The 12,148-nt window shown below is 37.8% G+C and overlaps 2 protein-coding genes across 9 annotated transcripts; both read left to right on the forward strand.

Moving 5' to 3' along the window:
* The first annotated feature begins 2,512 nt into the window (after nt 1-2,512).
* On the forward strand, nt 2,513-8,539 carry LOC113690924 (uncharacterized). Of its 8 annotated transcripts, none has more exons than XM_072051490.1 (9): nt 2,514-2,868; nt 2,972-6,317; nt 6,432-6,537; nt 6,735-6,846; nt 7,110-7,210; nt 7,349-7,530; nt 7,619-7,804; nt 7,928-8,027; nt 8,155-8,539. In XM_072051490.1, exons 1-2 carry the CDS (start codon nt 2,703-2,705, stop codon nt 6,274-6,276), a joined length of 3,471 nt encoding a protein of 1,156 aa, XP_071907591.1. In that variant the 5' UTR covers nt 2,514-2,702; the 3' UTR covers nt 6,277-6,317; nt 6,432-6,537; nt 6,735-6,846; nt 7,110-7,210; nt 7,349-7,530; nt 7,619-7,804; nt 7,928-8,027; nt 8,155-8,539. The 8 variants fall into 8 exon arrangements, with proteins under 8 accessions (XP_071907592.1, XP_071907591.1, XP_071907594.1 ...); XM_072051493.1 differs by having other exon boundaries at nt 2,972-4,316; nt 4,485-4,537; nt 4,700-6,317; nt 6,735-7,210; nt 7,619-8,027; XM_072051491.1 differs by having other exon boundaries at nt 2,513-2,868; nt 2,972-4,537; nt 4,700-6,317; nt 6,735-7,210; nt 7,619-8,027.
* Nucleotides 8,540-9,097: 558 nt separating this feature from the next.
* Nucleotides 9,098-11,691, forward strand: LOC113690930 (protein NOI4). The gene is made up of 3 exons (XM_027209065.2): nt 9,098-9,303; nt 10,493-10,675; nt 11,231-11,691. The coding sequence occupies exons 1-3, from the start codon at nt 9,298-9,300 to the stop codon at nt 11,273-11,275; spliced, it is 234 nt and encodes a 77-aa protein (XP_027064866.1). The 5' UTR covers nt 9,098-9,297; the 3' UTR covers nt 11,276-11,691.
* Nucleotides 11,692-12,148: the final 457 nt, after the last annotated feature.

A 12,148-nucleotide genomic window follows, 5' to 3' on the forward strand; every position in this document is an offset into this window, starting at 1 on the left:
AGACTCCTATATCTAAATATTCGTGGATGAAGCTTTCTAAGATATCATCAATTTTTGCCTTCTGTTATTGTCTTCGTATCTGCGAGGAAGATGCGTACTCTTCTATCACGTCATAGAGGAGACCTCCTGTGATGTTTTTATGGTGGAAGCCTATACATTGTATCCTTGTTGTATGGGTCTCTCTCTCTTGCTGCTGAGCAAGTGCATCCTTGACAGGGAATTTCAATGCAGAACTTAGACGGGAGGTTAAAAGTATCGAGGCAATTATCCCCAAACTTTTATTTTTAGCCATATGGTTCATCTTCTTCAACTGGCCCTTGGTTGCTAAATTAAATGCCCACGTAGTAAAATGCTGCCTATGTGAATAATCTATGTCTGGTCAAGCTAATTAATGGGAGTACCATTTTTGTCCCCTTAAAAATCCTCAATGCAAATACAGCCGGTGTATTGTAAATTACGAGTAAAAAACTTGTATGCTTTGTAGTTGTATTAAGAAGATTGTAACGAGTTCTGCCTATCAATTCCCCTAGGGAAAATGACCAATTTCGTCCCTATATTTTTTTATAGTGTCAATTTAGTCCCTATATAATTTTTTTTGGCCAATTTGATACCTATACTTATTTTGCGGTACCAATTGAGGAACACCGCGGCGGCGCCACCATATAAATTTAATTAACCTACTAATTGAACAACTAAGCAGGGGTATTTCGGGCACTTCACTGTTAGGATAGTAATAAAAAAAAGTAAAATTGATGAAGGATCTAATTCTAAACCTAGGGTTCTTAATGACAAAGTCTCCAAGAGGCTGTCCAAACTCCTCTCCCATGAGCAGAGAATTTAGCTCAAAATCCAGCTCTATTCCCTGAACTCAGCCAATGACAACTCCTTATTCATCGTTAAATCCAGATCAGCCGAAATCACTGTCACCACCTTTTGCTCTACAACTTTGGTTCCCTCAGCAACATTTTTCGCCTTTTCTTCTTCATCTTGCTTATCACCATCCACAGAAGCCATAGCCGGAGTAGCATATAAGGTCTCACTCCAACTCGAGGACAGATGCCGGTGACGTACGCGAGACCAAGCTTTCAGCAGAGTCCTCAAATACACAAGAAGGAATGTCATTTTGATTATGTGGCTCGGAAACCGCCATTGAGCTAGACTGAATATTATATTTATGATTGACATTAGAACACTTCTCAGACGCATTTTGATCAACCATGGCCCTAGCTTCAAATTCAAGTCATTTCGCTTCATAGGCTCTTGAAACTTCCTTTATAAAATAATTACCCAACCAGATCCTCTTTCCCTTAAATGGGTTGCGAATTTCTGCAGCCCATTTTCCCCATTTCCTCTGCCTGAGACCTTTGTATTTGGAAGAGGAAGGCTTTGATTGAGGTTAACTCTACAGTTTAGCTAAACCCCTCTTTTTCTTGCGGTTGTTTTTCTCCCTATTATTGTTCTGTTGACAGGAAGTTTTAGTTTCCGGTGCAACAGCCATAGGCACAGGCTAACCAGTTTGCCTTTTCAACTCCACAATAGAGACAAACCAGGTTGCTCTCTTGATTCCGTATGACTTATCTCCGAGGCTCTGGCATTTTTATTTTCTTTTTCTTCAATCACTCAACTCCTAAACCCTGAATCAAATACTTAGAAAATCTCCAAGAATGTGCTTGTATCCTTGAAATAGAATTAAACAAAAAATAAACTACCCAACATAATTTAAATTCTTCCAAAAAAATAAAAGAAAAGGGGATGTATATCAGGTATGAGGCTCTCTAAAGAATAAAAAAAGAGATAAAAATCACTTTATATGAAGTTCCCAAAACATTCTACTCCAGAACATGTCCTTTTGGGCCTCAAACGTATTGAAACAATTGGGAAAAGAAGAGAGAGAGCTCTGCTGGTTTGCAGAGAAGAGGGATTTCTAATTGGTAATAGCTAGTAACAGAACAGAAGAGGAAACTGAAATCCAGTAGAACTTCTTCGGCAAAGCCCCAATATTCTCAAAACTCAATTGGAATCTTGCCAACATAAATCTCAGCACCCAACCCTAGGTTTAGAATTGCGTCCTTCATCGGTTCAACCCAGCAGTGAAGTGCTCGAAATACCCCTGTTTTGTTGTTCAATTAGTTGGTTAATTGAATTTACATGGTGGCGCCGCTGCTGCGTCCCTCAATTGGTACCGCAAAATAAGTATAGGTATCAAATTGGTCAAAAAAATTATATAAGGACTAAATTAACACTATAAAAAAGTATAAGGACGAAATTGGCCATTTTTCCATTCCCCTAAAGCCTATTTTCGCCTGGGCCTGGTACGGCCTGTGAATGCTTTTAGGGCGTCTAAGTAATCTCATTGGATACCTTAGTTAAAGGGTCTTAAAGCCTGTTTCCCCAGGGCCCAACACATATATGATTTTAAGGTGAAAGCGAACACATTAAAAGATGTTGGCTTTCATTAAAGAATGGCCCATCATAGGCCCAAAAATAAGTACAATTTTTTCACCTCAGTCCAACAACTAAAAATTTCGTTGACGAGACTACCCTTGCCTCTTCTTCACATTTTCTTCCCCGTAAAGTAAGCAAGTGATACTCTGGCACCGACTTCTAGCAAGCTGTCTCGTTTGCTTAAGAAGCGCCAAATACACCCTCCCAAATCCCCGGTACCAGCAAAAAAGAAATACAATTGAATTAATACAGATGTCATGCGTTCTTGTTTGGGCTCTGCAACATCCAGAGACTTTTTTCTTTTTCCCCAAAATGGAGTAAAAATCCGAGCTTTTTCCAAAATGGGCAGAATTTCTAAAGATTTCCCAGAACAACTGAAAGGTACTCCCGAAAGCAGAAGAGCAGCAGATACAGAGTCACCTGGTACTTTGTTTCTATCATGTCTGAATTTCTATTCTCTTTACCTTCTGTGTGTGTGTGTGTGGCCGTGTTTGAATGCATAAAGTCTTGTGCGTTATGGTAATAGGTGATAAGAGGGAAAGAAGTATTCATACAATTTTGACAATAGATCGTTGGGAGTCACTGAACCGGATGGAATACAGGATGGCATCATTGAGGCCAGTCCACGGAAGATTATCTTTGAAAATTCTCAATTGGGTCATAAAGCAACCAGGTTTGGAGCTCAGTCACATAATTCATATGTACTGTATAACGGCCCACATACTTATTAGAGCAAAAATGTATGACTCTGCTAAGTCAATTTTGATGCATTTATCTGAGATGCGTTTTGGGTCAAGTTATGTTTTTGATGCTCTTATGAATACATATCGTCTTTGCAAATCAAACCCTTCAGTTTTTGACATTTTGATAAGGGTTTATGTAAGAAGAGGGATGGTTGAGGATGCTTTGGAGATATTTTCTTTAATGGGTTGTCGGAAGTTTAGGCCCTCAGCGGATTCTTGTAATATGATCCTAGCTGCGATGATGAAGGGCAGGCGTGCGGATTCAGTATGGTCATTTTTCAAGGAAATGCTGGCAAATAATGTATGCCCTAATGTAGGAACATTTAATATACTGTTGCATGCTCTTTGTTTGGAGGGAAAGCTTAAGAATGCGGGTTATCTACTAAATAAGATGGAAGAAAGTGGTTATGCTCCAAACATTGTTACCTATAACACGTTGCTCAACTGGTATTGCAAGAACGGAAGATACAAATCCGCTTTTGGGCTGATGGATCGCATGAGTTCTAAGGGTATTGAAGCTGACGTGTGTACTTATAACATGTTTATGAATGAACTTTGTAGAAATAATAGGAGTGCAAAAGGTTATTTATTGCTGAGAATGATGCGGAAGAGGAGGGTATTCCCAAATCAAGTGACATATAATACACTCATTAGTGGGTTTGTCAGAGAGGCAAAAATTGGGGTTGCTACTCAGCTTTATGAAGAGATGTTGAGTTTTCACCTTTTACCGAACCATATCACTTACAATGCCTTGATTAATGGGCTTTCTCTGGAAGGAAACTTTGAAGAAGCTTCAGAACTTCTCAACAAAATGGAAGAAGGAGGACTACAACCTAATGAAGTCAGTTATGGTGCTGTTGTGAATGGGTTATGCAAGCATAATAAGGTAGATTTGGCAAGAAATCTTTTCGAGAGAATGAGGATTAAGGGTATGGTTATTAGTCCAAATTCCTATACCATGCTGATTGATGGGCTATGTAAGAATGGAATGCTCGAGGAGAGTATACAGGTGCTTGGCGCAATGTTTCAGGATGGTGTAAATCCTGATTTAATCACATATTCGGTACTTGTAAATGGATTCTGTAGAGCTGGAAGGATGAATAGTTCAAAGGAGATAATCTGTAAGATGTATAGATCTGGACTGGTAGTGAATTATACTGTATATTGTACATTACTGTATCATTTTTGCCAGCAGGGAAACATTGCTGAAGCAATGAGAACCTATGCATCAATGCATAAAAGTGGCCATGTTCCTGATCTTTTTGTTTGCAACTTATTGGTATCCTCCCTTTGTAGGTGTGGGAAGATAGGTGAAGCAGAAGATTTCATGCATCACATGCATAGAATTGGTATTACTCCCAATTCATTTACTTTTAATAGTGTAATTGGTGGCTGTAGAAACAAAGGTGATGGGCTAAAGGCATTTTCTTTGTTTGATGATATGATTCAATTGGGTAATCACCCAAGCTCTTACACATATGCGAGTCTTTTAAAATCACTATGCACAGCAGGGAATCTTTTAATAGGAGTGAAATTTTTTGATCAACTTCGGCACATCCCTTATGCTGTCAATGCTGCTGCATACAACATCTTACTGGCTGAGACTTGTAAATCAGGAAAGTTCCAGATGACATTAAGCCTTTTAGACGAAATGGTTTCAAATAATGTGCTTCCTGATGATTGCACATATACTAGTCTTTTTGATGGGTTATGTAGAAAAGGCAGGATGGTTACTGCAATTATACTGTTTGGAAGAGTATTGGAAAGAGGAACCTTCTTTCCAAACCAGGTACTGTATACCTGTATCATCAATGGGCTTTTCAAGAGTGGCCATCCAAAGATTGCTACTTATTTTTATGATGAGATGTTAAAAAATGGTTTGAACGTTGATACAGTGGCATTCAATGCTATGCTGGATGGTTATTCAAGAATTGGACAACTAGCAAAGGCCAAGAGTCTTTTCTCAATGATGAGTGGTAGACATTTGTGCTCTAATTTGGCTACGTATAATATTCTTTTACATGGGCACTCCAAGCAACAACGCATATCAGAATGCTTTTCCTTGTATGCCACTATGGTGAGGAAAGATCTTCTTCCTGATAAAATAACATACCATTCTATAATTCTCGGACTCTGCGAGTCAGGGATGGTGGATATTGGTGTCAAATTTCTTAAAAAGATGATTTTGGAGGGGACTATGGCTGACACCATGATGTTTAACATGTTAATTACCAAATATTCTGAGAGGGACAAAATGGAGAAGGTCTTTGACCTTTTGAACATAATGAGGTCTATTGGAGTTTCAGAGGATGGAGATACTTACAGCTCTATACTTATGGGACTTGGAAGAGCATCTAATTTCCAAGCATCTCGTATTGTGTTGCATGGAATGTCAGGAAAAGGCTTTATACCTACAGAAAGACAATACTGTAGCGTAATCACTGGTTTGTGTAGAGTGGGAGACATACGCGGAGCATTCAGGTTAAAAGATGAGATGGAGACACTAGGCCTGAGCTCCCAAAATGTAGCTGAAAGTGCCATGGTTAGAGGCCTTGTGCGACGTGGAAAGACAGAGGAAGCAATGTTTTTTCTTGATTGCATGCTAAGGGGACAACTTGTACCAACTGTTGCAACTTTTACAACTCTCATGCATCAGTTTTGCAATGAATCTAAATTTTCTGAGGCATTGGAGTTAAAAACTATAATGGAACTTCATGGAAGAAAGCCAGATGCTGTTACATACAATGTTCTTATATCAGGCCTTTGTGTCAGCGGTGACAAACTTCAAGCATTTGATTTGTACAAGGAAATGAAGCAGAGGGATCTCTGCCCCACTGTCACAACCTTTAGGGTGCTCCTTCATGCAGTTTCTTCTGAAAATGATTCTGTTAAGGGCAAAACCCTTCTAGTGGATCTGCAAGAAAGAGGACTGATAAGTCAAGATTTGGATGCCCAACTTTGGTGCAAGACATCAGTGGTTGCAATGGAGAAGTTAGACTTCTTGATCAAAAGAAAGAGTAGCTGCAGCCACGAAAAGGAGTATAGCCATTGGGAATATTCATCATTCGGCACTTCTGCAAGTTTATGATTGTTTCAGATGATTTAAACTGCCATCTCACTCCACACTAGGTCTATTTCCTATACCAAAACTTTTGAGTTCTCAAGTAATTATCTGTATGTACAGATGTTTGTTTTATGTTCTTGGTATGAATGAGATTTTTTTTAATTTTAATGTTTTTTCAGCCTTTGAGTAGTTATCATCAGAATCAACTCCTTGGGTGCCAAAAAGGATGACTAGATTTTGCATTTTTTATGGTCAGAGCAGACGCTTGTGGACCATCTCAATAAGGTAATTTTGTTCAATTTCACTGCTTTTAAACTTGTCTAGGATGCCCAAAATGAGGTTGAGTTGGTATCCTCATAACTAAGATTGGTCTTTTTAAGCGGTTTGTAACATTGCCTTTCAACAATGCCTTCTTCCAACTCAGGAGTATTGGCTTATATTTGACATGTTGTAAACTGATTTGTGCTTTTCTTAATTCACAGGATTTGAATTGGAATCGGACCCTTGAGAAGTTATCAGCTATGTGTGCTACTCTGACCTCTCACTCGATCCTGCTCTTCAGATGTAAAATTTCCAGAAACCAAGGAGAATAAGGCAAGTAAAAACTTGTGGAGGAAGAAAATGAGTTAAACTTGTTTGCGATTTATGGAAGGTTAAATTTTCTTTAAGTTTTTAAGTAAACAGTTATTCTTATGCTGCATTATGGACCTTGGAGCAGGTTCTTAGAAATATTTTGTCACATGACTCTTTGTCTTTCAGCTTCCAAGATTTCTCGCAAGTGTTTTTTGACTTGATATATGTACGTGTCTAAATTGTTTGATGACATGCATGGTCATGTTTCTCTCTCTCATTGGAAGGATTTTTGAAGTGGTAATCTGCTTTCCAACTCTCAAATTTTGGGCTGATTTGAAGAAATCCAGGCGTGATTCTTCAAATTCTCCTGGCAAGGAGCGTAAAGGTAGATAACATACAAGTCAATTTAGAAGTACAACTATACCAGTAATGTGGAATTGGTATCAAGTAGCCATTAAGGTGTGAAAGCGTTTAATTCCTTGTAAAGCCACTGGCTAACTCTCTGTGTCACTGTTCTTGGCAGCTACTTTGCATGCTACCGCAGAGTACCTCCTCCTAATAGTTCCGTGCTGAAGTAGCTATGCAAAATACTTAATTGGCATTCATGCCTGCCTCCCTGCTGAAATCTCGGCTGATCATAAAGCTTATCAAGGTCTGCTTGCTGGACTCGATTGCCTGAATATGGCCCAGAGCTGGAAAAAAAAGGTCAGATTGGTAACGACCCGTGATTACTGTTATAATTTTAGGTCCCCTCCTCTCCAGGTAAAATAATGGAACATTTTTCGCGATGCAGCCAGGAACAGATATGTGTTATGGAGTGCGCAAGTGCGAGGTGTGTTGTGTTGTGTGAAACTTCTATCAATCTGCACTTTCTACTGGAGGCAAGGCAAGGCAAGTGGAATGGAAGCGATCGATCGTACGCAATATGGTCGTCTTCCAATGATTGAGGGGGCAATGATTTGGTGACTTGTGATGAAGCGTAAGCTCCCTCAGTTGACTTCATTATACAGTGACTTGTGATGAAGATGGTGTACCTACCGTCCTCCTCATTTCTTTACTCAATTCTCTAATTTATTTATTCCTTTCTCCTCCGTATTCTCAGTTGTAATGTTCTGGGATTATGGAACTTTTAACTGATACACTTTCTAGAACTGAGAAAATGTGTGAATGCTGATCAAGAAAGGCTGGAAGCAAACAACATTGTACGTATATCATTATCATTGTAGTCTATCTAATTGACTTCTTCAAAGGTGTTTAATGGGCTTTTTTTTTTCTTTTTTAATCTTTGTCATGCTTTTGTTGTTATCTTTTTTTTTTTGTCGACACAAGGGGGTCCGGGTCAATCCTTACGGGACCCGACTAATCCTCTGCGACTCGGGCCCGGTGTCCTAACCCGATCCGAACGCGTTAAGTGCGCGAAGGAACCCAACGGAGCGGAAACTCAGTTTTATTGTTGAATGTGAAAGAAAATTCAAAAGTCAGTCTTGGAGGAGAATCACTAAAACACGCAGAAGATGAGAAGAACTGAAGAGAAGATGACTAAATGATTGTGGCCCCGTTTGTGGGGTTGTACTATGTACTGCTAACTTGTAATTATATTATTATTTTATTATTTATTATTGTAAACGAGTCAAGCTCGATTAGATTAGATGCGATTTTAGCATGCTATTATTACTAATTACCGTGCAGATGGAATCTCTCTCTCGATTCCAAATATTATAAAATATTTTCTAGTGCTTTAAGAAAAAAAGAAAAAAAAACCTTTGTGCTTAAGTTATAAAAATGGAACTGAATAATTAAACAATAAACAAAGAACATATTATTAATGCAAAATCTACTTATTATTTTATTTTTTTTGACCGTATGAGTTAGCTTTATAGTAAATACTTATTGCTATCATTTTTTTATTAGAAAAGTTCTCCAGTTCTTGAAGGAGTAAAAACTCTTAAACTTGGAAAATGTTCAATTTCAGATACGGTAATTAATAATAACCTTTTAATTCAAACGCTACTACTGCTACTATTTATTTAGTGAAAAGATCATCAATATATTTAGCTTCATATGATTTTTTTTTATTTTTTATTTTTTTTACATATTTTGCAAAGGATATTTCCGGAGTCTGGGAACTTTACATAGAGATAAACCTTAAACTAAGGTAAGGAAAATTGTCCGGACAGAAAATAATAATAATGATAATAATAAAAACACGGATCCCCCAAATCCAATCCATTATTACCACTGCTACAATAATACTCTGCTACTTTATGCACACATATATATATATATATACATACACATGTCTGTATACATATACGCTCACACCCAACCCAACGACGGAAGAATTGCAATTCCATCTCTCTTTCTTTCTCTCTTTATTTCTCTCTGTCATCTCTCTCTATTTCTCAGCTCCGCCAGTGCGATTTGATTAGTCATTTTCGCCTTAACGAAAATATCTCTCCTGTTCGTGGATTCATGTCGGTATGTATTCTTCTGTGTGTAATTTCTTTTTGCCATAAACGGGAAAAAAATTTGTAATCTTGCTTTTGACTAGACAAGAAAGAAACCGGATTGCCCTAGATTCTCTTTCTCTGTTCCTTCAACTCTTTTGGTGGGTATTCGATTTTGATGTTTGGATCAAATTTTTTTTTTAGTTTTATTCTTTGATTGTATTTGTTCTTCTTTTCTTTTTTGTTTTTTTTTTTTGTTTATTGTATTCGCTGATTAACTTGAAGGGAAACTGTAAAATAACTAGTATTTATTGAGGTTCTAGTTTCAGTAAATGTCCTTCTTTTAAAAAAAAAAATTTCCGTTTTTGGTCATGATTTTTGCCATTGGTGATGGAAGTACTTGTAAATTTACTCAATACAAGGATGAACGGAAGAATAAGTTGCTTCCTTCATCTATTTTATTGGGTAAACCTGTTATGTTAGCTTCTGCTGTTTACTTCTTATCATGCAATCAACTGGAAATTTCTATCAATCCTTATGTACTTAAACATATTAATTAAGTTCAGTGGAAAGATATAGCTAGACATACTATAATTGGTGAAGTTGATGTAGCCTTACCTAACTTATGGACTCAAAATGTCTCATTTGATGCATTAAGCATTTGAAGAGTCAATCTTGATTGTATTGTTTTGGTGACTATAGCTTATTCTTTTCGGAACAAAGCCTACTCATGTGGTCTTCAGTGGTTTTCTTCCCTTAGTTTGCACACAATAATGGAATGGAATTTCTCTGAAACCAGAATGCTGAATTCACTGCTTATTCTTATGGAGATCTTTCTCCTCTACAACTTGGTGCTTCAAAATGTTGACAAGATGGTGGAAATTGGCTTGTGTTTCTTTAGGTCCCTTAGGTAATAAAACTCTAGAAGTTATGAAGGCACATAAAAGCATTATATGTTTGATTTATTTTCAGTAGCGCAAGGATAGATGTAGTTTAAGTAATTACTATTGTCTCAAATATCACCTGCATTTTAGTTGAAAAAGAACGATTTGTGCTCCTAACCAAAATTTGCAAATTGGTTTACCTTTCCTGGTACTGTGCTTGTAACTTTGTATAGTTAGGAATTTGTGAAACCTTTGTTTTGCAAAGCATTTGGCCTTTTCTGATATGGGAACAAGGGCATGGCTGACCAAAATCTTAATGCATTGTGCTTCTGGTAGGAGAAGGGTCGACCATTGCCAAAGTTTGGTGAATGGGACGTTAATGACCCAGCTTCTGCAGAAGGATTTACTGTGATTTTCAACAAGGCCAGGGATGAGAAAAAAACTGGCGGAAAGCCTGAGTCACCATCAAAGGCAGATGCTGCAGCTAAACAAGGAGCGGATCCAGTGAAACCTCAGGGTGTAAGTTGCCTTGAGTTTTTCTCTAAAACTATTTTCATGGACATGAGAGGGTGTGACTGGTAACGGAAATTCCCCTTGTAATGGGCATCTTTGCATCAATTTGTTACAAATGCTGAGATTTTTGTGATAGCATTAGCGTTCTTTTTGCCTTAGCAAATGGAAAACCAAAGTTCTGAATCTTTTTTACTTCTTTCAATTGGGATAAATTCATTTAACATACTCTAGCTTTCTGTACTTATCCTACAAAATAATTGCAAACATTTCTATCGTACATGGAAGCATCTTTTTGTCTTAAAAGTTTCAGTATTCTTTTTATCATACTCATATCTGTCTTTTGATATCTAACTTGCTTGGCTGGTTGCCCCAACTAATTAGACTGGTCAAAATTGGTGGAGAGTCCAGTATACTGTGTGCCTGCTAGTGTGCATTTCAGCTACATCAAGACCATTGCTTGATGTTGTAGCTTTTGATTTATTTCAAAAGATTTTGGTTTGTTAGCATTATAAAATTGTGCTCTAGTTATTGTACTGGTGTTGATGTTGTGTTTGCTTGCAGAAAAACTGGTTTTGCTGCATGCAAAGCCCACATGCAGAATCTTGACGAGATTGATCCCTGTATCAGCTAAATAGAGGCGTCATGTGCATAATCAATCCCACATTTTATCTCCCTCTACATAGGAGTTGCAGGGTGGTAGCAGTCACTGCTAGAGTCCATTTTCTGTGCTGCAAACTTTGTTGGTGTAGGGGAAAAGAAGATCAAATACACTGAATTCTCAATATATCTATATGTTATATCTTGTTGGATTATTGTTGGGAGTTAGGTTTTCTGTTAACTTTAGTTTCTTTATTATGTGGTTTGTAGAGCTGTTGTTGATCATCGATCGTTTTTCTTAACATTCACCATTTTATTACTTGCTGGGTCTTTTTGCGCTGTTTGTATTGTGGGATGTGGTGAGCTGTAAGCAATATGCTGTATATGAACCTTTTATGAAACAGTCTCTTGTACTCTTCGTTTTCTTTAGCCTCTCTTTAATTTCCTTGTTGGCCGCACAAATTGTAGAGCGCTGGGTTTGAGCTCATCAGTTTGTTTAATTTTTTTGATAATGAAAATATCACCATGTCAGGCTGGAAGACGTTGGCAGATTCTTTACCATTTTTGACGGGTCTATAACGTGGCTATGCATGATAAGCCCCTCACGGCTCCTTTTTCTGTTCCTGAGTTCAGCATTCTGGCAAATTCATGTTCTTCCTCTCGGCCTCCAGCCAAAAAAAAAATTATCCTGTGTTAAGCGGACTTGATTCTGCCCTTCATATGGGCTCTTTGCTCAAAAGATAAGCCTGATAGCTGTTCAAGTTTTCCGTAAATGAGCCTGCTGAATGGTCCAAGCCCGTAAAATTGGGGCCACTTTCTGTCATTTCGTTTGATGGTCTTCCCTGACGAAAAAGTGTCTCAATCAGCCTACAATTTCCATTG

Source organism: Coffea arabica, chromosome 5c (genome assembly GCF_036785885.1).
Source record: "Coffea arabica cultivar ET-39 chromosome 5c, Coffea Arabica ET-39 HiFi, whole genome shotgun sequence".
NCBI classification, from domain to species: domain Eukaryota; kingdom Viridiplantae; phylum Streptophyta; class Magnoliopsida; order Gentianales; family Rubiaceae; genus Coffea; species Coffea arabica.

Coding starts and splice junctions, on each gene's coding strand:
- LOC113690930 (XM_027209065.2), top strand. Junction 10,676..11,230: donor ATCCAGTGAAACCTCAGGGT/GTAAGTTGCCTT, acceptor GTTTGCTTGCAG/AAAAACTGGTTTTGCTGCAT.
- LOC113690924 (XM_072051487.1), top strand. CDS start 2,703: ATGCGTTCTTGTTTGGGCTCTGCAACATCCAGAGACTTTTTTCTTTTT. Junction 2,869..2,971: donor AGCAGATACAGAGTCACCTG/GTACTTTGTTTC, acceptor TTATGGTAATAG/GTGATAAGAGGGAAAGAAGT.